General features: G+C 36.2%; 1 protein-coding gene across 1 annotated transcript in view; it reads left to right on the top strand.

Annotated features, from left to right (window-relative positions):
- AGO3 (argonaute RISC catalytic component 3) overlaps window positions 1–25,537 on the top strand; it is a 116,294-nt gene that overhangs the window by 46,177 nt on the left and 44,580 nt on the right. Inside the window, exon 6 of the mRNA XM_047084531.1 lies at window positions 24,923–25,057. Within this exon, the coding sequence (XP_046940487.1) occupies window positions 24,923–25,057 (135 nt within the window). The remainder of the gene's footprint in view (window positions 1–24,922; window positions 25,058–25,537) is intronic.

Raw genomic sequence — 25,537 nt, 5'->3', positions numbered from 1 at the left:
TTACTTTAGTTGTTTTTCTAACTTTTTGAGCTATATTAGTAATTCATTTACTTTCATCTTTTCTTAATGATGAAAGTATTTAAAGTAATGAATTTTCTTCTGATCACTGTTTTAGCTACATCCCAAAGCCTCTAATATGTAGGATTTTTATTATTGTCCAGAAACACCACGAATTGCATTCGTATTTTCATTATTATCCAAATATTACTTGAGATTTTTGAAATTTGCAGGTTGAAGATCTTTTTATTTTCTGTTATCCATTATTTATTTTCCAATTTTGTGATTTTCTTGGGTTGTTAATCAGAGGATATGGCGTGTATTTCCCCTATTAGAATTTGTTGAAGTATGTTTTGTAGTCTGATACATAGTCAATTTTTGTGAACGTTTAATAGCTATTTGAAAATAGGTATATTTATTTATTATGATAGAGTTAAATGAATATCCATCTGTGCTTACCATTTTGATTAGGTTGTTTAGATCATTTCTTAGTTACTTTTGTTTAATTGTTCTCTAAGACTAGGGGAAATAACTTAAAAATTTCTATTATTATTGTGTCTCTCCTCATATCTCCTGTGATTTCTGCTTTCTTAATGTTACTGCTACATTTTTAAGAGCATACACACACACACACACACACACACACACACACACCTGTTCATCGTGAATTGTACCTTTTACATGATAAAGTGAATTTTTTTTTAATTTTTTTTTTAACGTTTATTTATTTTTGAGACAGAGAGAGACACAGCATGAACGGGGGAGGGTCAGAGAGAGGGAGACACAGAATCTGAAACAGGCTCCAGGCTCTGAGCTGTCAGCACAGAGCCCGACGCGGGGCTCGAACTCACAGACCGCGAGATCATGACCTGAGCCGAAGTCGGACGCTTAACCGACTGAGCCACCCAGGCGCCCCAAAATGAATTTTTTTTTTTTAACTTTGGGCCAAAAGTCTGCATTATCTAATGAAAGGATTATAATTTATGTGTGTGTGAACCTTATCCTATATGTTAACTTCTTTCCTGTCCTTTACCTTTTTTAATATTTTCTGAATCAGAGATGCATCTTGGTGATAGCATAGAATGGTTTTGCTTTATGGGTCAGTGTAAAGCTTTTTTTTTCTGTTAATAGATTAGTTGCCAGATAGATAGGAAGGAAATACATGCTTGGTCTTAGTTATGTCAGATTATTTTATATTTTCTGATTATATATGTTTTGAAACTTTAAGTGGTCTCTTTTCTGTGCTTTTTAAATGATAATTTTGATATTGAGAAGAGTTTTTTTTCCCTGCTAGTGGTAAATCTTTATACCTTTACCTTCATGTAATACTCATGTTTCTTTCTTTTAACTTTTTTTTTTTTTTTGTAGTATGGTTGACATGTTACCTTTCAGGTGTACAACATAATGATTCGACAAGTTTATTATGCTATGCTCATCACTCATCTTTCTCTTTTTAAAAAAAATTTTTTTTTAAATTTTATTTTAGAGAGAGAGAGGGAGAGAGTATGAGTGGGAGAGAATTTTAAGCAGGGTCCATGCTCAGGGCAGAGCCTGATATGGGACTCCATCCCACAACTCTGGGATTATGACCTGAGCTGAAATCAAGAGTCAGATGCTCAACCGACTGAGCCACCAGGCACCCTCATCTTTCTCTTTTTTAAAGCAGTGTCTTTTTTCCTTAATAAGTAATAATTCAGTTAGCTTTATTCTCTTCCTTTTTTTTCCTCCCTCTCTTTTACTGACTACTTTTAGCCAATATAGCAATATTTTATTGTTCTTTATAATTTTGTTTAAACTTTTACTACTTGACTTTCAACAGTGACTCCTATCTATTACTATAAGGTACAGTGAGTTTATTCTTCTTTTTATTTTTCTACTGTCATTGGTTTATTTGTATGTACTATTATTCCTGCATTCTTGGAGCATGTAACAGTTGCATTCCATTCTGTCACCTGTATATCCATTTGTTTTAACCTTAAATCTGCAATTAAATGTATTTGTGCTGTCAGTCCTGCTGAAATTTTTCCTGTCATCTACTAGTTGCAGTTTGTCCTCAAGTTGTTTCTTCAAGAAGGGCTCATGAATAAGAGCTAAGTATTTACATACTGAAAACCATTTGCCTATAGCATTATTCCTGAAGGATTGTCTAAAACAAAATTATTGACTTATACTTTCTGGAGTATCTTCTAAGTATTTGTCTACTGTCTTCTGACATTGAATGTTCGGTAGAGAAGTATGATACCAGCTTGATTTTCTTTCCCCTTGGAGGGGCCTGCTTTTTTTGTCTGGCTGCTGAAACTTATCTGGTTGCTTTAACACTAATTTCACTACATTTTTTGTTGTTGTTGACCATTTTGGGTCAGTTTCCAAGGGATTCCCTTTGAAAATGGAAGTTTTGAGTCTTTTTTAATTTTTTAAATTTAATTTTTAAATTTATCTTGAGAGACAGAGAACAGAGCAGGGGAGGAGCAGAGAGCAAGGGAGAGAGAGAATCCCAAGCAGACTCCATGCTCAGCACAGAGCCCAACTCAGGGTTCTCACAACTGTGAGATGACCTTAGCCGAAATCAAGAGTTGGACACTTAGCCTACTGAGCCACCCGACACCCCAGTTTTTCTTTGTTTATATTTAAGTTAATTTCTTTTAAAAAGTAACTGTTCTCTTTGCTCCTTAGTATACCTTTTGTGGTGTAATTTTTACCATGTGCTTATAGTTTTCAACTTTTAAAAATCTTTTTCTTCCATTTCTTTCATGAATTTTTCAGTACTTTTGTTTTTACCTCTTCCTGTTGACTGGCTGTCTCTTCCCTGAGTTGTTAAATTTCTGCTCTGATATTTTACTTTTTTTTTTCTTAAGTTTATTTATTTAAGTAATTTCTCCATTCAGCATAGGGCTCAAAATCACGACCCAAGATCAAGAGTCCGTGCTCTTCTGACTGAGCCAGCCAGCGGCCCCTCTGAGATTTTCTTAATAGCTGCATTAAGAATTTTTGAATTCATGTTATGAAGTAGTGTTACAGTTTTCATCTACTTTGTGATAATTTTTTGTTGAGTTTTATTTGTCAAGGATGTTGTACTGTCTTACATTTTTATGGTGTCTTTGTATGGATACTTACCACTTTTTTGTTATTCATATTTAATGAGATGAGCTTTTCCAAACCACCTGTTTGAAGAGACTAGTCAGGAAGAAGAATTGGAAGAGGACATTAGGAGTGAGGTGGTTGTCCAGGTTTCTGTGTTCAAGGCCTCTGTCCTCAGATGTTCTGATGGATTCTTTCTTCAAAATATAGGTACATCTCCTATGCCTCTTAGTAATTTACAAGTGTAAGAGGTGTGAGCTGTCAGCTACCAGGTCCTTATTAGTTTCTGCTCCCAAGGGATACAGCTCCTGCCTTTTAAAGTGCCTGCTTGAAATGTTAACAGAGAATTTGTGAACGGTATACAGGAGTTCTTTGCGGTATTCTTTGGACATTTCTGTAACTTTGAAATTACAGATAAAAAGTACATGCCTTGGTTTTAGAAGAGTTGTAGTATCTGAGATCTGTCACTTGTAGACTACCCTCCACTCATTCTCATGGCACTTTCTCCACCTCCTTTTTCTACTTCCTTCTGAGATTCTGCCATTCAGCCTCAGTTCTAAACATTGCAGTTCCTACTTATGATAGAACCCTCTGTTTCTGGGAATTAAAATTTGCTGTTCCCCAACTAGGCTCTTTTCATACTTCATGTCTTTTCCCTTGCCTAGGTTCTACCAGTCCCAAGTACTTTAGGCCATATTTAGTTATAATTTGGCATTTCAGGTTTTTATTGTCTCCTAGGTTCACTGAATACAATATTTTAAAAACATTCTCTTTGTTGTTCTATATTGGGTTCTAGGAGAAAAGGGGGAAAATTTGGAAGTAAATTGCTGTTTTCCTACTGGAACTTAAAGTCTAGCTTTGGATATTATTAAATTTCTAAATAATAAATTGGTCAAATAAATCACAAAGAAAATATTAAATATTTGAACTGCAGGATAATGAAAATACATATCAGAACTGGTATGATTAGCTAAAGCAATGCTTAGAGAGAATTTAAAACCTTAAATGCCTATTAGAAAAGAAGAAAAGCATCAGTACCTAAGTATTCATTTCAACAAGTTATAAAAATAAAGAAAAATTAAATGCAAAGCAAATAGAAGGAAATAAGAGTTAAAAACAGGACTTAATGAAATACAAAACAAATTTATTTCTATTCTGTAGGTAGAGAGTTTTGAAAAGTTTTTAAGAAGGATAGTGACATGATCATATTTGTTTTCCAGAAAGAGACCTCTGGCAGCAGTGTGGAGAATAGATAGAGGAGAAAAAACTAATCTCAGGAGCCAGTTAGGAGGCTTTTTCAATCCCTAGTTCAGGTAAGAGATGGTGATGGTCTAATGTGGGGTGGAGAGAAAGGAACATATTACAAGGAATAAGTTGAAAAAATAGGTTTCAGAACCATGTCCAGGAAAAAACAACAAAAAAACAAAAAAAAACAAAAAAACTTTGGGTATAGTTACTGGTACATGGTACTGACTGGAAATGAATAGACCAGAAGGTTTACTAGGTTATTGAAGGAATTGTTTTTTTTAGAAATAAACTACAGACCTGGTATATCTGTCAGGTTCAACCAGAGAAGCAGAACCGGTGGGAGGTCTATGTAGAGAGAGAGAGATTCAGCTTACAAATTGTAGGGGTTAGCAAGGCAAGTCTGAAATCCTTAGAATAGGCTGTCAGGAAGGGCAGACTGGGATTCTTGGGTATGGGCTAAAGCTGCTGTTCATAGGTAGAAGTTTTTCTCTCTCTTAGGGAAGCCTCAGCCCTGCTTTAAGGCCTTTCAGCTAACTGAATGAGAGTCATCCAGATTATCCAGGATAATTTCCTTTACTTAGTCAACTGATTATGAATTTTACTTATATCTATAAAACACCTGCACAGTAATACCTAGATTAATGTTTGAATAGCTGACAACTAGTAGCCCAGCCAAGCTGACACATTAAAACAAAAACATACCTAGCCTGCAAAGTTCTGTGATCATTCAGTCTTTGAAATAACCTTTATGTTCCTAACCAACCCTTCAGGCTCAGTGATTGTGCTGTATTATAAACTAGCTTCCAAGAAGGGCATACTCGCCAACATACACTCAGAGTAGTGACTCATTCATACCAGGTGTGAATGGTGATGCTGTCAGTTGAATTCAGAGATGGATCTGCTGTCACTGGTTAGTTGGCAGTGTACACCATATATAAATAGATAAAATGTTAACATATCCAAAACTTGAAGTTCCTATGGAACATATGGATAGAAACGCCAGTGTGTCATTGGAAATGCAGATATGAAAATCTGTAGTGGTGGGAGCTAAAAGTAAAACTTTGGAGACTGTTCAGTATGTAAATCCATATTTGAAACTGTAGAAGTGGAAAAACTTTTTTTTTAATGTTTATTTATTTTTGAGAGAGAGAAAGACAGCGCAAATGGGGATGGGGCAGAGAGAGAGAGACAGAAGATCCGAAGCAGGCTCTGTGCTGACAGCAGAGAGCCCGATGCAGGGCTCGAACTCACAGACCATGAGATCATGACCTGTGCCAAAGTCAGACAGTTAACCAACTGAGCCATCCAGGCACCACAAAGTAGGAAAACTTCTTTAGGAATAGTATTTAGAGTAAAAACCAGAATGAGGACAAACCCATGGCAAATGCTAGTATTTAAGGGAGGAAGAAAGACCAGTGAGCAAATTAATGATTATCGCAGCAGTATGAGAGCCCAAAAATGGTGTCAAGGAAGCCAGGGGAGGAAACATATTCAAAGAGTGGATGATTTCACAGTTAAGCAGTGGGAGCTTTTCCAATAAAACCAAGAGTAAAACAAGGATGTCAGGACTATGATATTTAGATATATTGTGTTTGCCAACTTCTGTTCTTCTTACAGGTTTCAGTCTACATGTTACTTCCTTGAGAAGCAATGTTTGATACCCATCTCTCCCCCCTACATCCAGCCACCCCCCAAGTCTGAATTAGGTATTTATTTCATTCATGTATTCCCATAGCACAGTGTACTTCCCCTATAATACAGCATGTGTCACTCTGAATTATAAATGTTTTACTGTTCTTTCTCCTATTAGAATGAAAGTTCTGCAAAGGTAGGGACTGTCCATCTTATTCACCAGTGTACGTATCCTCCATGCTTAGCACAATTCTGGGTCATACTAAGCAAAGAATAATTAGATAAAACTAAGAGCATAGAGAAGGAGTATCCCAAATGAGCCTGGAAAGTTAGAAAAATATTTGGAGGAGTAAGTGATGCCTTAGCTGAGCTTTAACAAACATGAGATCAAGAGTTGGATTGAAAAGGAGGTACATAGGAATAAAGATTTTTGAGAAGTCTCTAAAATAAAAACTTGATTGAAAAGACATAAGAGAAAATCTAAATGAAATGAAATGAAATGAAATATAATAGGCTTATTGAGAAGGCTCAATTTGATTGTCAGTTTTCCCAAAATTAACCTGTAAATGTAATTAAAATTTTTATTTTTTATTTATTATTATTATTATTAGATTTTTTTTTGGTTTTTTTTTTTTGTTTTTTTTTTTGAGAGAGGGAGAGAGAGAACATGAATGGAGGAGGGACAGAGAGAGTGGGAGAGAGAAATGCCAAGCAGGCTCCACACTATCGGTGCAGAGCCAGACACAGGGCTCAGTCCCACAAACTGTGGGATCATGACCTGGGCCGAAATCAAGAATCAACCAACTGAATTCAACTGAATTCAACTGATTCACCTCAATCAATCAACCAACTGAATCAACCAATTAACCAACTGAAGTCACCCAGGTGCCCCTGTAAATGCAATTTTAAATAAAATCCCAATAGGGTATATCATGAAACTTAGTAAGTGAATATTAAGGCTTATATAGAAAAATAACTATAATGACTAAGAAAAGCCAATGTAATTTTAAAGAAGAATAAAGACAGAGGAATTGCCCTCTTTGTTTTAAAACTACAATAATTACTATTCCATACTGCTGTAAGTGCAGGAATTGAAAGATTAATGAAGCAGAATACAGAGCCTTGAAATAAGCCATGTGTATATGGAAACTTTGTAAATATTATGTGGCTTTTCGTATCATTGAAGAAAGAGTAGAATATTTATCAAACGGTGTTCATACAGTTAACTACATGAAAAAAATAAATTAGACCCGACTCACATCACACCCAAAATTTATTTCTGGGTGGATTTTAATCCTAAATATGTAATGCCAAACTTTGAAACTCTTTTAGAAGAAATCTTACAAGAGAATATATCCAGTGTTGGACAAAATATAAAGTGTGTAAATTATAAAAGAAAATACTGACAAAAACTTGTATGTTATAAACAGTTAAAATGCTAGGAGAAATAACCAAGACCTTTACAAAATATAAGGACAGACCAATAGGAAAACAAGTACTTCAAAAAAGAGGAAACCCAAATGGCTAATAAATACATGAAAATCAGATTCTCAAATTCATTTGTAATCAGGAAAATGCAAATGAAATTAAAAAGGTTCCATTTCACGCCCTTCAGGTTTGTAAAAATTAAAGTCTTACGTTAGATGTTGTTGAGGATGTAAAGTTACAGTGTTGGTAGGAGTATGATTTGGTATAGCTGCTTTGGAGAACAGTTTTCAATCTCTAGAAAAGTTAAAGTAAAGATGAAATTGCACGTGTTTGAAAACCTATAATATACCATAGAGATACCTTGCATTTGTGCTTGAGGCATTATTTGTTATGGCAGAAAATTGGAAATAGCCTAATTCCTTATCCGTGTTTCTTTGGGAAGCATTATGAATGAGTACATAAATTGTTATAGAATATTGTGGTGTTCTGTGTGACAGTAAAATGAGTGAACCAGATCTACATGTATCAACATATTATCACTAAAAACAATGTGGAGGGGGTAATAGGTACTGAAAGGATATGTTATTATTTATGTAAATTTAAGAAAACAAAAGTTTATACAGAGTGCATACAAATGCAGTAAAATTATCAAAACATGGATGGGACAAATACACACCAATTTCAGGATAGTAGTTCCCTTTAGGAAGAAAGAAGGAAGAGGAATGGAATAGGTTGGTTGGCATAGAGAGAATAGATAGACCTTAAAAGCTGCATGTTACAAGAAAAAGGTGAGAGTATGTTTTTTGTGTGAACAAAGTGTGTAGATAACTTACGGTGCACTGTGAAGCAAAGAAGTCAGAAGATTGATAGCTTTTGTAAAAAAAGATATGTGGCATACTAATGAAATGAAAATACAGCCTAAAAGTTTAAATGAGTTTATTTTTTAGTTGACAGTAAAATATAGTGCTGCTGTGAAAAATAACGAGTGAAAATATTGCTCTGACCACCTTATTTGCTTATGTTTCCTTTTTTGTTTCTGTGTGATTTGATTTTGCATTGCTTGTGTTTGGTATATTGCACTGAACAAAACAGCCCTTATTGATCTTGAAATCTACTATTGAGCAATGTAAGTATTATGGAGGAGAAGTACTAAATGCAGAGGGAGCATGTAACAGGGATCCATTCTAGTCATTGGATTTGAGGAACATTTCTCTAAGAAAGCGACGGATTCCCTCTAGGTGTTATTGGTGGTGGAAATAAGAATGGAAGAGTGAAGAACAAGAAAAGAGCAATTTAATTCGAATTATGTGACTTAATCTTGTCTTCAAAATGATTGCTTTGTGCTATGTAATATTCTCTCAACTATGTAGGTAGACTTACCATATTTTACCAATCTAAGACTCAAAAATATTTTTTCTTCACATTTCATCATCTCTGAAATTAGAAGATGTCTTACAGTTGATGGTTTGTCACAGTTTAATTGGCAAGTTTCTTTTTAGGATACATAAAATATTGATGTACCTTTCCATCACTGGTGTCTTAGATTCAATGATATGTGGGATGAATATATGTTTAGTTTAGCCTACATTTAAGCCAAACTCATTTGCAACTTGCATTTTATTATAATTCCTACATTTCTAAGACTGTCACAGTGATGTGGTATTAGTTGTATTTCCCTTCAGATACCTTTATCACTCATTGGTAAGCATTTTACATTAATTATTATTTTTTTTTAATTTTTTTTTTTCAAATTTTATTTATTTTTGGGACAGAGAGAGACAGAGCATGAACGGGGGAGGGGCAGAGAGAGAGGCAGACACAGAATCGGAAACAGGCTCCAGGCTCTGAGCCATCAGCCCAGAGCCCGACGCGGGGCTCGAACTCACGGACCGCGAGATCGTGACCTGGCTGAAGTCGGACGCTTAACCAACTGCACCACCCAGGCGCCCCTACATTAATTATTTGAAGTAAATTCTACCAAAGTTGCATGAGTTAAGTTTAGAGAGAGAAAATTTCAATAAACTTTCTCTCTAAATTGACTCTTTCTAAGGGTCACATAGTTTATATTTAACATTTATGTTAAATAATTTATATGATTTTCAGAAGTAACAGAAGCAAAATCAATGAATTACTGAAGTAGTAATTAGTATAAGTTTATTGTGCACACACCAAAAACAGTTTGCAAACTGGGAGCATTCAAGCCAAAATATGGAATGAGGCTCAGGGGCATATTGTTATAAAGCAGTTTATATATAGAGAGAGAAAAAAATGATTGTTTTATTCTTCAATGATTGGTTATAATATTAGAATTTTTATCTTATATCAACCTTGGGAAACAGTTTAAGTTTTGCTTATGATTTTCAGAGGCATGAGCAAGAAATGACCGAGGTCAAGTTAGTCTTGTAAGACAAGCTAAATTAAGCTTTGTTTGTGTGACTAAACTGGTTTTGTCTGCTCAGGGAATTTTCAAGGCTGGTGTCCCATATGCTTTTGATTTTAACAGTATAACGTAACCTATTAAGCCAATATTTAAATATAGCCAGCTTATATTTAAGGCTCAAGGTCACATAATTTACATTGAAATTATAGAGGTCAACCTCTGACTCCAAATTATGTCCATATTATTCACAGCTCTATACTGTATCCCTTAAAAAGCAAGATTCCTGGCAGACAAATTTCAGACCCAGTACATCTGAATTGAGAAAGGTTATATTATTTTTATTTACTTATTTACTATATTTTTATATACTTATTTACTTATTTACTTTATTTTTATATACTTATTTACTATATTATTTAATTATTTTATTTACATATTTTTATGTCCTTTTCAGTAGAAGTAGCTTTCTGCAAAACATTCAGTGTCTGTTTTGCTCGTAGAAGAAAATAGAATATATAAATTGTAGAATTTAGTGATTGTAATTTATTCTGTGTAAGAGTCAAAAGTTCGCACTGAATATGCTTTCCTTTGCAAGGAGAACAGATTTCTAGAAAGTAATTTATTAATCACAGTATTAGTGTTGCTGGCTTTATATGTTTGTTTTTGAGTTCGGGTATAAGATCTCAAAGATTAAGAAATAATTTATGATAGTCAAATTAGTCTTCTCAGCAGTAAACAAAAGCAGAACATTTTTTTGGAGTATAATGAGAGTCTCATTTCAGGCAACAGGACAGGAACTTTATCAACATATGGTCCAGCCAGGCAAAGTAAATATGTGTGTGTCAGGCTTACCCAGACCATCCTCACATTACAGAATCAGAATAATGGCAGCAGAAACCTCAGTGACAGCCTTCATCCTATTTGTTTCAGTCTCATTGAGTATGCCCTTCGTATTTGGTACACAGCTGTCCTCTTGGAATCGCACATCACTATTTCCCTTGAGAATTTTTGTCTTTTTCCTTTATTGATCTTCTGTTTCCTATATCCTTTTTTTTTAGTGTTCAAAAGTTTCATGAGGAAACGTTACGTATGTAAGAGGCAAATATTGTGACACCTTGCGTATTGGGAAGTGAACTTAAATGACAGTTTAACTGAGTTTCTATGTTGGAAATAATTTTCCTTCACAAATTTGAAAGCAGTGCTCCATTTTTTAAATAGCTTTAGTGAGGGGTTTTGTTTGTTTTTTATACATACCATAAAATGTACCCATTTTAAGTGTATATCTAGTGTCTTTCACATATTTTGCTTTGCCTTCTGGAACATGTCCTCAGCTTCATCTTTTAACCCTTTATTCACTTTTTCATTCTGCTATCATGTTCTTCTTTTCTAGTAGTTATTTATTTCCTGAGTGTTGTAGGATACTATTCTTGTTTCACAGTTACAGTATCTTCTCTTGGCTCACTAAGAAACAGTAAAACCTTGGTTTAAGAGCATAATTCATTCCAGAAACATGCTTGTAATTCAAAGCATTTGGGTTTCTTTTTTTAATAAAGAGAAATCTTTTTTTTTTTTAAATATTTGTTTATTTTTGAGAGAGATAAGAGTTTGAGTGGGGGAGGGGCGAGAGAGAGGGAGACACAGAATCCAAAGCAGGCTCCAGGCACCGAGCTGTCAGCACAGAACCCGAGGCAGGGCTGGAGGCAGGGCTGGAACTCACAGACCACGAGATCATGACCTGAGCTGAAGTCAAATGCTTAACCAACTGAGCCATCTAGGCACCCCTAATCCAAAGCACTTTGTATATCAAAATGAATTTCCCCATAAGAAATAATGAAGTTGAGATGATTCATTCTACAACCTTAAAATATTCTTTTTTTTTTTTTATTATAAAAAAAAATTTTTTTTTTTCAACGTTTATTTATTTTTGGGACAGAGAGAGACAGAGCATGAACGGGGGAGGGGCAGAGAGAGAGGGAGACACAGAATCGGAAACAGGCTCCAGGCTCCGAGCAGTCAGCACAGAGCCCGACGCGGGGCTCGAACTCACGGACCGCGAGATCGTGACCTGGCTGAAGTCGGACGCTTAACCGACTGCGCCACCCAGGCGCCCCAACCTTAAAATATTCTTATAGAAATTATTACAATACTGTAATATAATACAAAATAATAAAATATAAAATATAAAGAAAAATAAATTAACCTGCACTTACCTTTGAAAACCTTCGTGGCTGTTGTAAGAGAGATGAGAGGACGCTTATTGTGTAGGACAACTTTCATCATCACTACCAGCATCAATGCTATCTATTGGTTCAATGGAATCTTTCTCTTTTCATGCACCGTTAACAAGGAACCTATCCAGTGACACTTGCTTTTGCCTCCTTTTGAGGATTTCGTGGAAATGTGACATTGCATTGTCGTTAATTGTATTCATTGCTCGCACTGCTACAGCCTTATTTGGGTGGTGCCTTTCTACAAAATTTTGCACTGTTTCCCACATTTTACACATCTCCCTAATCTCATTTGGTTCCTCTGCCTTTTTCTTCTCCGCCTCCTCCTCCTCCTCAGACAGGATGCAGACGTAGATTTCTTACAAAATCTTGCAATTTCAGCCACTCGCATACCTCGTTCGTACTTCTTGATGATTTCCTTCTTAACTTCCACTGTAATCATCTCCCTCTTACTGCCTTTCTTTTCAGCCTTTTTCTGCATGGGGGCTATTGTATACACTCTCATGGATGTTGACTATACTACAGTGTTAATAAACTCTTACTGTATTTAATATAACTGGTAATAAGGTAGCAGAGGAAAGGGTCTATATCTGCAGGCAGCCTGACCTAGGATGAAGCAGAGCATTCCTAAGCTTACTCTTGTTGGAAAAGCAAAGGACTGTCCATAGGTGCTCTGAAGTGACAGAAAATACACTAGTGCCAGTTGTGGGCACCTTCCAGCGTTCTGAAAAATGCCTGATTTCTGCCAAACACCATGGCCTGAGACCGAGCATGCAAGCACAGGAGACAGTCACCCACAGTCCCACAGCGCTCATGAGAGAGACGAACCGTCGGCTCAGGTGTGATCGTGTGACATTCAGTGTCACGTACTGCTCATCTTGTGGAATATTCGCAGAACAAGTTATTTGCAATCCAAGGTTTTACTGTAATCTATTTTGGAGTTTTCTTTTTCCTGTACATGTTTACCCTTCCTACTCCTTTATGTTTTGATCTCTGCCTTCCATGTTAGAGTCTTTCTTTCTTCAGATACATTGTATCTTTGGTTATCTACTCATGATTCATTAGGATCTAAAACACTGACTAGAAGCTCCGAATGCATCATTGGGGCCAGTTGAATATGAACTTCATTATAGGGTGGTTTCAGTGGACTGATGTTAGGGGACCTACATTTGTATCCTCAAGTGTGTTTGCTTGGCTGGTCAGGTTACTCAAAGATAAGTCTTTTCAGCTCCTGCCTGAAGGGTATCAGTCTGGTTGTCTACATTCTAGAAGCCAACATTCAGCATTTAATGTTCATATTCATTTAATCCCTTCTTTTTGGTACAGTCTGTGCCCTCAACTGTGCCTGATATGCTCCCTCCAGAGAGCCTTTCCTTTATTTTTTCCAGAAAATAAACCTCTGGATTTATGTAGGGATGACAAAAGGGCAGTTGTTCAGCATTGTGGGATTAGACAAGGGTCTAGGACGCTGCCTGCTTCTCAAACAGCTTTCCTCTTTATTTTTCCACACCTCTCCCCATTCTGTCACTAGTTTCAGAGGTACTGCCTAGTTTCAGAGGTGCTGCCACTCCTCATGCTTTTTGAAGATTATATAGTGTAGATGCAGTTGGTTCTTATCTTTCCCAACCTAGCTGGCCTGGGATTTCATTTTCTTGGATCTACTATGTCAGTTACAACCTGTCCACTTGCTTTTCAGCTTTTTTTTAATTTTAAATTTTTATTTATTTATTTATTTTTATTTATTTTTATTTATTTATTTATTTATTTATTTATTTATTTTTGAGAGAGAGAGAGCACCAGCAGAGCAGGGAAGGGACAGAGAGAGAGGGGAATAGAAGATCTGAAGTGGGCTCTGCAGTGACAGCAGCAAGCCCGATGTGGGGCTGGAACTCACAAACTGTGAGATCGTGATCTGAGCCGATGTTGGACACTCAACCAACTGAGCCACCTGGCGCTTCTTGCTTTTCGTCTTCTGAAGTGTTGATGGATTTCCTGTTTTCTGTTCTCCCCTCTTTCTAAGATTATGTTTTTGGTTTTTTAGAGAGAGAGCGTAAGTCTGGGAGAGGAAGAGTGGGAGAGGGAGATCATCTTAAACGGCTCCATGTTCATGGAGCCTAACACAGGGCTGGATCCCATGACCCTGTGATCATGACCTGAGCCAAAATCAAGAGTCAGATGCTCAACCGACTGAGCCACCCAGGCACCCCCCCCCTTTTATAATTCCTTACCATAATTATAACGGAGTTTGGGGATTGGGGAAGGAATGAAATGAGCATCATAACCCAGAATTTGTTCTTAAAAGGCAGAGTCTTTGTCTGGATCATCTCTAAATTTCAACCCATAAGAGAGTCCTTGATATAGTAGGTACTTAATATGTTTACAGGGATGATTAAGTCTTGCTTTACAGCTATAAAACTCAGTTGGTAACAAGTTTGTGATGAAGGCCTGGTTTCTTGCCACATGGACCACTCAAGAGGTCTGGTTAAGTTTTCTCACAGTATTGTGGCTGACTTTCTCTGGAGCAAGTAATCCATGATAGAGCAAGGTAGAAGCTGTAATGACATTAAGGCCTAGTATTGAAAGCTACATTTTGCCATTTTTATAATATCCTGTTAGTTACACAGTTATATTCATTGTAGGAAAGACTTATACAAAGTTGTGAATTCTATAAGGCAAGACTTATTAGGGACATCTTGCAGGCTGGGTATCACACAAAGTTTCTGTCCTAAGCTAAAGAACAAATCCAAATTAAAAGAAGGTAAAAAATAATAAAGATCAGAGCAAATATTAATTAAATAGAAAACAGTGCAGAAAATGAATGAACCCAAAAGTTGGTTCTTTTAATGAAATTAAAAACTCCTAGCAAGACTAAACCAATTTAGAAAAATAGAAAAAAACAGATTACCAGTATCAGGAATGAAAGAGCGTCTCACTAAAGGTCCTTTAGAATTGAAAGGTTAATAAGGAAATGTTATGAGCTTTATACCAGTTAATTTGATAATTTAACATGACTTTACAGAAATTTACTCTGAAGAATAATCTGAATAGCTCTGTATCTATGAAATTCAATTCATAATCGAATTTATGAAATTTATGAATTTATGAATTTATTGAAAATTCCAGTGATTTTACTGGTGAATTTTATCTAACATTTAAGGAAAAAATAGTACCGGTCTTTCACTAATTCAGGAAATAGAGGAGGAAAGACTTTCCAACTTTATGAGGCTAGTATACCTGTGATACCAACACTTGACAAAAACAGTATAATCCTCCCAACAAACAGAAAAATCATTAGACACATTCTAACGTTCTCATGATAAAAATTTACAATAAACTAGCAATAAAAGGAAACTTTTTCAGCTTGATAAAAGCGTCTAGAAAACATAAGAGGCATCATCTTCATACTAAAGGGTAAAAAAAGATTAAAAGCTTTTACTCCAAGATCAAGGCAAGGATACTTGCTTTTCACTGCTTGATTCAGCATGGTGCTGGCAGTGCAAACCAATGCATCGAGGCAAGAAAAATAAAGACATAATGTTGTAAGGGAAGAAATAAAATTCTCCCTGTTTGCAGAAGACCTGTTATTCTCTACATAAAAAATCCTAATGAATCTACCAAAAAAAAAAAACACACAAACCTACTAGAATTAATAGATGAATTTAGCAAGGACACAGTATACTAGTAGCATAGACAAAAATCAATACAAGCAGTATAACAAGAAATAATACTAGCATTCAACAATTAAGAAAAAATACCATTAATAATAAAAAAAATAGATTTAAAGAAAGATGTGCAAGTCTGTATAATGAAAGCTACAAAGACTTCCCAAGAAAGATATAAAGATACCATGTTCTTGGACCAGAACACTAAAATTGTTAAGCTGTCCGTTCTCCCCAAACTGACCTATAGACTCAACACAATCCTAATGAAAATCTCATCAGGATTTTTTTTTAATATAAGTTGACAAGCTGTCTTAAGATTTATATGGGAATACAAAGAACCTAAAATAGCCAAAAACATTTCAAAGAAAAACAAAGTGGGAAGATTTATACTACCTAGTTTTAGGGCGTTTAAATTTTTTTTAGTTTTTATATTTTTTAAGTTTATTTATTTATTTTGAGAGAAAGAGTGCACTGGCAGGAGAGAGCAGAGAAGGAGAGAGAATCCCAGGCAGGCTCTGCCACTGTCAGCACTGAGTCCAAATCGGGGCTCAGTCTCAGCAATTGTGAGATCATGACCTGAGCCAAAATCAAGAGTCGGATGCTTAACCAACCAGGCACCCCATACTACCTGGTTTTAAAGATAGGCTACAAAACCATAGTAATCAATACAGTGTGATATTGGGGTGAAGGTAGACCTGTTAATCAAGTTATAGAAAAGCTACAGATATTAAGATACTTGATCTTTATTTTTTTTCTTAAGATACTTGATCTTAATCACAGGCTGAGAAGCAATTAGAATAGCTACAGAAAGAGACCCACTCATGTGGTTGATTGATATTTGACAGAGGAGCCAATATAATTCAGTGAGAAAAAGGTAGTATTTTTTTTTTTAATACTTTATTTTAGAGAGAAAGTGAGCACGGTGTGGGAAGAGAGAATCTTAAGGAGACTCCATGCTCAGCACAGAGCTGGATGCACGGCTTGATCCCAAACCCTGGAGTCATGACCTGAGCCAAAATCAAGAGTCGGTGCTTAACCAACTGAACCACCCAGGTTCCCCGAAAGGATAGTCTTAATGAGTGATGCCAGAACAACTGGTTATGTGTATGAAAAAAATAAACATAACCCCTACTTCACACTATACTCAAAAATTAATCCACAAAGCTAAAACTGGGAAATTTCTAAGAAAACAGGAAAAATATTCATGTCCTTGGAGTGAAAGATCTATTTTTTCAGTTTATTTATTTTGAGAGAGAGATCGTGAGCAGGGGAGGGGCAGAGCAAGGGAGAGAAAATCCCAGGCAGGCTCCATGTTATCAGCATATATCCTGACGTGGGGCTCCATCCCACGAACCGAAAGATCGTTACCTGAGCCGAAATTAAGAATTGGACACTTAAGCGACTGAGCCACCCAGGCTCCCCAAAACATTTTTTAATATACTGGAAACTTCATCTGAATGAAAACCCTCTTTTCAAAACACTTAAGATGAAAAAGTAGGCACTGCTGGGAGAAACTATTTGCAAAACATCTATCTAAATAAAAGACTTGTGTCCAGAATATTAAAAACTTATACCAGACAATTTTTAAAATGTGGTCAAAAGCAGACACTTCACAAAAGATGTATGTGAATGGCAAGTAAACACTTGAAAAGATGCTAAACATCATTGCTCATCTGAGAAAGGCAAATAACCACAATGAGGTACTTACTTCACACCCACTGCGTGGGCTAAATTAAAATGACTGGCAATACCAGGGCACCTGGGTAACTCAGTTGGTTTAAGCATCTGACTAAGGTCATGATCTCATGGTTTCTGCATTTCAGCCCCACATCAGGCTCTGTACTGACAGCATGGAGCCTGTTTGGGATTCTCTCTCTGCCTGTGTGTCTCTGTCTCTCTCTCTCTCTCTCTCTCTCTCTCTCTCTCTCTCTCTCTCTGTCAAAACAAATAAAAACTTTAAAAATTCCACCATTAAAAAAAAAAAGACTGTCAATACCAGTGTTAGGGTGTGAAGCAACTGGAAATGGTAGGTGTAAATTGTACAACCACTTTGAAAAATATTTTGGCATATTCTTTTAAAGTTAAACATTTTCTGGCTTTATGACCCACCAATTTTATTCCTAGGCCTTTCCCCAAGACAAAAGAAAAAAGAGGTCATACAACGATTTATGTGCATATATTTGTTTATTCATAATAACTGGAAACAGGAAATAACCCAAATATCCAAGAACAGATGAATGGAGAAACAAATTTTGATGTATTCATACAAGGAAATACTACCCAGCAATTAAAAAGAACTATTAATTTATACAGCAGTATGAATGAATCTCAATTAAAATGTGCAAAAGAACGAACTCAAAATGGTATATACAGTATAATTACATTTATATGAAATTTTGTAACCAGTTAATCTATTGTGAAAGAATACTATAAGTGTTTGCCGAGGGCAGATGTGGGAGAAACTAACTACGTAGAGGCAGGAAAGTACTTTCTGGGGTGATAGAAATTTTCCTTCTTAATTGGGGTTGTAGTAGCATAGATATATACATTTGTCAAAATCATTGAACTTTACACTTAAAATGCATTTTATTATATGTAAGCCTGAAAATCCTTTTCTAAAAGTAAAGTATTCCTACATAACCCACCAGAAAGGCTAAAATTCAAGTCTGACAGTACTATCAGTGAGAAATTAGCACAAAAATGACTTATACATTGCTCATGAGAGGGTCAGTTGTTAAAACCATTTTGGAAGAGTTGACATTATCTAGGAAAATTAGAGATACAGATCCTTCATGACTCAGCAATTCTACTTTTAGATGGAGCCTTTTCTACCAGAGAAATTTATATGTGTATGTGCATCAATAAGACCAACTATAGGAATTTTCATAACCTTACAGTAACCAAAGGAAAATGCCAACACAAATGTCCAACTTTAGAATAGATAACTATATTTTTTTACCAGAGTGTTAGTGCAGTGAAAATGAAGAAACTATTTACATTTAATATATATGAGCTAGAGACCATCCTTAGCAACAGTCTCAAAAGGATTACATGCTTTATGTTTCCAGTTATATAAAGTTCAAGAACCAGGAAAACTAAACTGTTTTTGAATCTGTACTTATGTTGTGTATTTAAAGAAAAGGAAGTGATTACCATGAGCCAGGACTTTGATTACCTTTGAAGGAGAGAGAGGAAGTTAGGATTGGGAAGGGGCTAAGAAAGAGGTTGCTAAGATACTGGCAATATTTAGTTGTTGATCCAGTGCTGGTTCTGTATATATTTATTGTATAATACTCTCAGTAATATTCATATTTTATATACTTTACTAAATGTGTGATATTTTATATTAAAAATAGAAAAAATAAAACAATTCTTTAATCTATCAATATCTCCTGGATGCTATGTTAATAATATCTTGCCAGGTGATAATAGGAAATTCAAAGATACTTAACATGGCCTCTAAAGTGCTCACTAATTATAACCATAAAAAGACGTTCATTGTGTAATAAGTAGTCTTAATCTCTGTTCTCATACTTTCAGAGCCATGGGAGTAAGCCTATTAAAATTGAAGCAGATAACATCCATACCATGTAACCTCTCAGGAGGTAGTATGTGTACATTAAGGTATAATTGTGATTATGTTTTTACAAGCTTCCAATGTTATTTACTGTTCTATTTTATACTATTCATTTGGACCTGGACTTATTTCATAGTCATAGTTATTTTAAATATGGCAAGCACTTACTACTTTCTTTTTTCTTATCTGTTATTTTCTGCCATGTCTTTTGACATAGTGAAAAGCAAACTTAAGAATTCTAACCCCTTCTTGGGGCACCTGAGTGGCTTAGACCGTTAAGGGTCTGACTTGGGCTCAGGTCATCATCTCATTATTCCTTAGTTCCAGCCCTGCATATGGGGCTGTCTGCTGACAATGCAGAGCCCACTTTGGGTCCTTTGCCCCTCCTCTTCTGATGCGTGTGTGCAGTCAGTCTCTCTCTCTCTCTCTCTCTCTCTCTCTCTCTCTCTCTCGCTCTCTTCCCCTCCCCCCATCTCCCCCCCCCCCCCCGCCTTCCCTCTTTCTGAAAAAAAAAAAAAAAATTCTAAGGGTACCTGGGTGGCTCCATCAATTAAGCATCCAGCTTCGGCTCAGGTCATGATTTCCTGGTTGGTGAGTTCTAGCCCTTCGTAGGGCTCTGTGCTGACAGCTCAGAGCCTGGAGCCTGCTTCACATTCTGTGTCTCCCTCTCTCTCTGCCCCTCCCCTACCCTCCCCTTCCCACACTCTCTCTCTCTCAAAAAAATAAGTAAACATTTTTAAAAAATTCTAGTTCCTTCTTAATGGAACATTCTCCTGTAAGACCTCTTTAAGGAGTTAGTTTACATTAACAAAGTGATTTTGCCTAGAATTAAGACCTCACTAGATCAGTGAACAAATGACATGAATGAACAGTTCTTCAGAAATGAAAAAAGAGGGATGCCTGGGTGGCTCAGTCTGCTGAGTGATGGACTTCAGCTCAGGTCTTGATCTCACGGTTTGTGGGTTTGATCCGACATTGGGCTCTGTGCTGACAGCTTGGAGCCTGGAGCCTGCTTCAGATTCTGTGTCTCTAGCTCTTTGCCCCTCCCCCCCACACGCTCTTTCTCTCTTTCTCCTTCTCCCTCTCCCTCTCTCTCTCTCAATGAATAAACATTTAAAAAAAATTTTTTTAAAGAAATGAAAAAAGAAGCTCTGTTGAGTTCCTATTATGGTCAGCGTACAAGTAGGTACTTTGCATTGAATCCCCACACTAATGCTATGAGTAGTAGGTATTCTAAATTTACAACTGAACAAATAGAAATTCACAGAAATCATAATCAGTAAATGTTGGACCTAGGATCAAAATCTATGTCTATTTTATTTTAAAGCTTGTCCTTGTTTTATTATTCAAACACTGCTATGCATGAAAAGAAGAAAATAAACATAGCTTGGAAAAATCAATGTGCAACAAACAATCAGTGACAGGAATTAAAGGATGTATTTCTATCAGCAAAAAAAATTTATCATTTATCAATCTATATAAAGATACATTAGAGGTGTAGAGTGTATTACAAAACCTTACTGAAATTTAAATGTCCTTAATAAATTTGGAGATGAATGTTGATGAATTGGAAGACTATCCTACTGGTATTCTAGACATAGTCTCTTTTGGTGATTTTTTTTCCTTAGTTGTAGATTATATATATCTAGATACTGGCAATCTAAGTAGTAGATAATATCTCATTTTCCACCAAAGTCCTCTCAATAATATCTGTACTTGATTTCTAATTTTATTGATCTGAATTCTAACACGTGGCTAGTCCATTTTAATTATGTGCACACACTCCAGATTTATCCATCTGTTGATGGATATTTTGGTTTTACTATTAAAAACAATGCTACAATAAGCATTCTTACTCATGCCTCCTCTGGCATATAGGGAATTTCTCTAGAGTATGTATTTCAACATAGTGGAACTGCTGGATGGAAAAGTAAGCATATCTTCAAATTTACTATACATTACTATTTGCTCTCGTCATTGTATCAGTTTATATCCCTCCAGTCTGCATGAGAGCATTCATTCTTCCATTGGCTTGTTGTCAGTTTGTGTTACAGGTCTTAAAATTCTTTGCCCATCTTGACTGGTGTAAAATGATAGCTCAATATTGTTATGTATTTCCTTAATTACACATAAAATAATTCATGAAAATTTATGGGTTTCAACATTTAGATTTCTCTTTTATGTAATGCTAGTTCATGTCATTTGCCACATTTGTTGTATCTTGATTATAGGAACTCATTACATATTTCAATACTAATTATTTGTGGGGTGCCTGGGTGGCTCAGTCGGTTGAGCGTCTGGCTTCGGCTCAGGTCATGATCTCACGGTTTGTGGGTTCCAGCCCCACATCAGGCTCTGTGCTTGATGGCTCAGAGCCTGGAGCCTGCTTCGAATTCTGTGTCTCCCTCTCTCTCTCTGTTCCTCCCCCATTCATGCTCTCTCTCTCTCCTTCAACAATAAATAAACATAAAAAAAATTTTTTTTTAAATACTGATTATTTGTTATAGGTGTTACACATGTCCTCTACCAATCTATAGCCTCATTCTGCTGCTGTTTTGGGTGGTTTTTTGTTGTTTTGCTTTGTTTATGGGTGCATTTCTTACAGTTCTCTTCCATATTTTTTTTTCCCTTATAGTTTTAATAGTTTATAGTTTACGTATTTTAAATTCTTAGGGGTGTGTTGGTTGAGCATCTGACTCTTAATTTCAGCTCAGGTCATGATGCTAGGGTCATGGGATTGAGCCCCATGTTGGACTCCGCACTGAGCATGGAGCCCACTTAAGATTCTCTCTCCCTCTGCCACTCTCCCCCGTTTGTGCTCAAGAGAGAGAGAGAGAGAGAGAGAAAGAAATTCTTATGATTTCAATAGTTTATAGTTTTAATATCTTGTTAAGAAATTCTTCCTTACCACCAAGATCATAAAGATATTCTAGGGGTGCCTGAGGGGCTCACTGGGTAAAGCATCTGACTGTGGGTTTCGGCTCAGATCATGATCTCAGAGTTCATGAGATCGAGCCTTTGTTGGGCTCCACACTGACAGCACAGAGCCTATTTGGGATTCTTTCTCTCCCTGTTTCTCTGTTCCCCCCACCCAAAATAAAACATTTTTTAAAAAAGATATTGTATATTTTCTTCTAAATGTTTTTTTTTCATATTTATTCTCTGCATAATAATTTGTTTTTGTATATTGTGTGAGGTAGGCTTTCAAATCTGTTCTCCTGGTCTGTGTGTCTATCCCCATAGTCTCTTGACTTGAATAAGATTATAACAAATCTTGATAAATGATAGGGCAGACCTTAGACTTAAAAATTGTCTTGGCTAAGGTCACCTGGGTGGCTCAGTGTGTTAAGCATCTGACTCGTGATTTCAGCTCAGGTCATGATCCCAGAGTTGTGGGATTCAGCCCCTCATTGGGTTCTGTACTGAGCATGGAGCCTGCTTGAGATTCTCTCTCTCCTTCTGCTCCTCACCCCTGCTTGCATACTCTCTCTCTGAAAAAAAAAATTTTTTTTAAATAAATATTCTTGTTTTGTTGCCCTTTCGTATTAGTTTTAGGATTAGCTTCTTAATTTCCAGAGGTCCAGGTGATAGGTATTTTGATTGAAATTACTCTGAATTTGCAGATTAATATGGGAATAATTTATACAAATAGAGTATATTACTCCATTTATTTAGATCTTCTGTAGTATCTTTCAATAGTAAAGATACCGTTTACTTCTCTAGACCTTTTGTTGTTTTTACATTTTTATTTTTTATTTTTGAGAGACAGAGAAAGAGCACAAGTGGGGGAGGGGAAGAGAGAGAATGAGACACAGAATCCGAAGCAGGCTCCAGGCTTTGAGCTGTCAGCACAGAGCCCGACCCGGGGCTCGAACTCACGAACCATGAGATCATGGCCTGAGCTGAAGTCGGACGCTTAACCGACTGAGCCACTTAGGCGCCCCTACTTCTCTAGATCTTATACATATTTTGTTTGGATTTCATCCCAAGTCCTACTGTTTTTTGTTGTAATTTTAACATGTATTTTGCTAAATTACATTTTAATTTGGTTGCCAATGTATAAGAATAATTTCTTTTCATATATTGATCTTAAGTCTAGCAACCTTGCTGAACTCTCATTAATTCTATAATTTATCTGTAGATTTTATTGGGTTTTCTGTGTAGTCATACTGTGAATAATTTTTTCCCTTTCTAGTCTTTGTACCCATTATTTCTCTAACTTGCAATACTGTGCTAGCTAGAACTTCCTAGTAAATGAAGTTGAACTTACCATAGATGTTTTTTAATATGAATTTTTAAAAATTATTTTAGAGAAAGAAAGTGAGCATGAGCGGGGGAGCAGAGCAGTTGGAGGGAGGTAGGATGGGGGGGAGAGAAAGAGAGAAAGGAAGGGAGAGAGAGATAAAGAAAAAAGAGAGAGAGATAGGTAGATAAACAAATCCTGGGCAGGCTCCATATTCAGTGAGGAGCCTGAGGCAGAGCTCCATTCCAGGACCCTGGGATCATGACCTGAGCCAAAATCAGGAGTCAGATGCTTAACTGACTGAGCCCAAGTGCCCCTGAATTTGCCATAGGTTTTTGGTAGATAATTTTTATCAAATTAAGGAAGTTCTTGGGGTGCCTGGGTGGCTCAGTTGGTTGAGCGTCCAGCTTTGGCTCAGGTCATGATCTCACAGTTTATGAGTTCGAGCCCCGTGTCAGGCTCTGTGCTGACAGCTCAGAGCCTGGAGCCTGTTTCGGATTCTGTGTCTCCCTCTCTCTCTGCTCCTTCCCCGCTCGTGCTCTGTCTCTGTCTCTCAAAAATAAATAAACATTAAAAAAAATTTTTTAATAAAACATTAAAAAAGAAAAGAAATGAGTGATGGTGATGTGCTATTGGTGAAGCTCTTCTAGTTCTGAAGCCCAAGATTAAGAAGTCATGCTGGTTGACTGTTAGTAAACTACCAACTGTAGCTAGATCACATCGGGCAAATGCTCTTTACTTATTACTTCCTGTAATTTGGATTAGTACCAGTATCATTTACTAACACTGTCTTCTCAAATCTGTGCAAGACAGGAAAAGCTTTCACTAGAATAAACAGGCCAGGGTGGCACAACAAGCTTTGTTTAGGAGCGTATGTGTGGCTCAGTTGGTTAAGCGTACGACTTCAGCTCAAGTCATGATCTCGTGGTTCTTGGGTCCAAGTCCTGAATCAGACTCTGTGCTGATAGCTCAGCCTGGAGCCTGCTTCAGATTCTGTGTCTCCCTTGCTGTCAGCCCCCTCCCACTCATGCTCTGTCTCTTACTCTCTCAAAAATAAACATTAAAAAAATAACCTGATAAAAGTTAAAAAAAAAAAAAAAGAATAACCTTTTCCTCTGCTAAGGAGCTCTGGCATGTGTCCCCTTACAGGCCTTGTCTCATACCCAGAATATTTCTATACATGTAGCAGAGAAAGGTTTTATTCAGTTACCCATGAAGAAAAATAGATAATAAAAACTATAGGACTTGGCTTTTCTGTTCTTCTGCCTGTCTCCTAGTCAAACAGCCATCAAATTGAAACTGCTTGATTCAGAAATGCTTTTTTATATACATAAGTATGCATAAAGGATAATTATAACTTTATAATTAGTTAATTATCATGGAAACTGAGAACAAATTTCTGAATTTTTTTACAGAAACATTAATTTGTACCATTTGTGTTTTTCTTAGTTTCTGCCACTGCCTTCTACAAAGCACAACCTGTAATTCAATTCATGTGTGAAGTTCTTGACATTCATAATATTGATGAGCAACCAAGACCTCTGACTGATTCTCATCGGGTAAAATTCACCAAAGAGATAAAAGGTGAATTAATTAGCATTTGGAACAACTTAAGTATAAAATGCATGAATATAACAAACTTTTATTGAAAAAATGTTTAAAGTCTGTTCATGTAACATCATCTGTAAGAATATAGATTATGAAATGTTACATTAAATTCATTACCATTACATCTTAGATAATTGTTTGAAAGAAAGAAATGCCGAGTAATGAAATTAATATTGATACCAGCTAATATTTTATTAATACTTTGCGTTGCTAGCTAAAAGTGTAAGAGTATCTCATGGGAAAATGCTTCTATAATACTGTTAAAAGTAGGAAACTTATTCCAAAAACATTGTTAGGGCAGAACTGGAGTCATTATTTTTATATATTCTAATATAATGACCTCCTTATTTTTCTGAAATGATAGAATATTTTATTCCTTTGAAACTTTATGGATATGGGGCTAGCTAGCCTGTTTCATGTGTTATTTTAGAATTGGAACTTCCATTATTTCATGTA

Source organism: Lynx rufus, unplaced genomic scaffold (genome assembly GCF_022079265.1).
Source record: "Lynx rufus isolate CCGP_SWC_20201006 ecotype Redwood Valley unplaced genomic scaffold, mLynRuf1.p SCAF_2, whole genome shotgun sequence".
Classification (NCBI taxonomy): Eukaryota; Metazoa; Chordata; class Mammalia; order Carnivora; family Felidae; genus Lynx; species Lynx rufus.
This window is presented reverse-complemented; position numbering and strand designations above follow the sequence as displayed.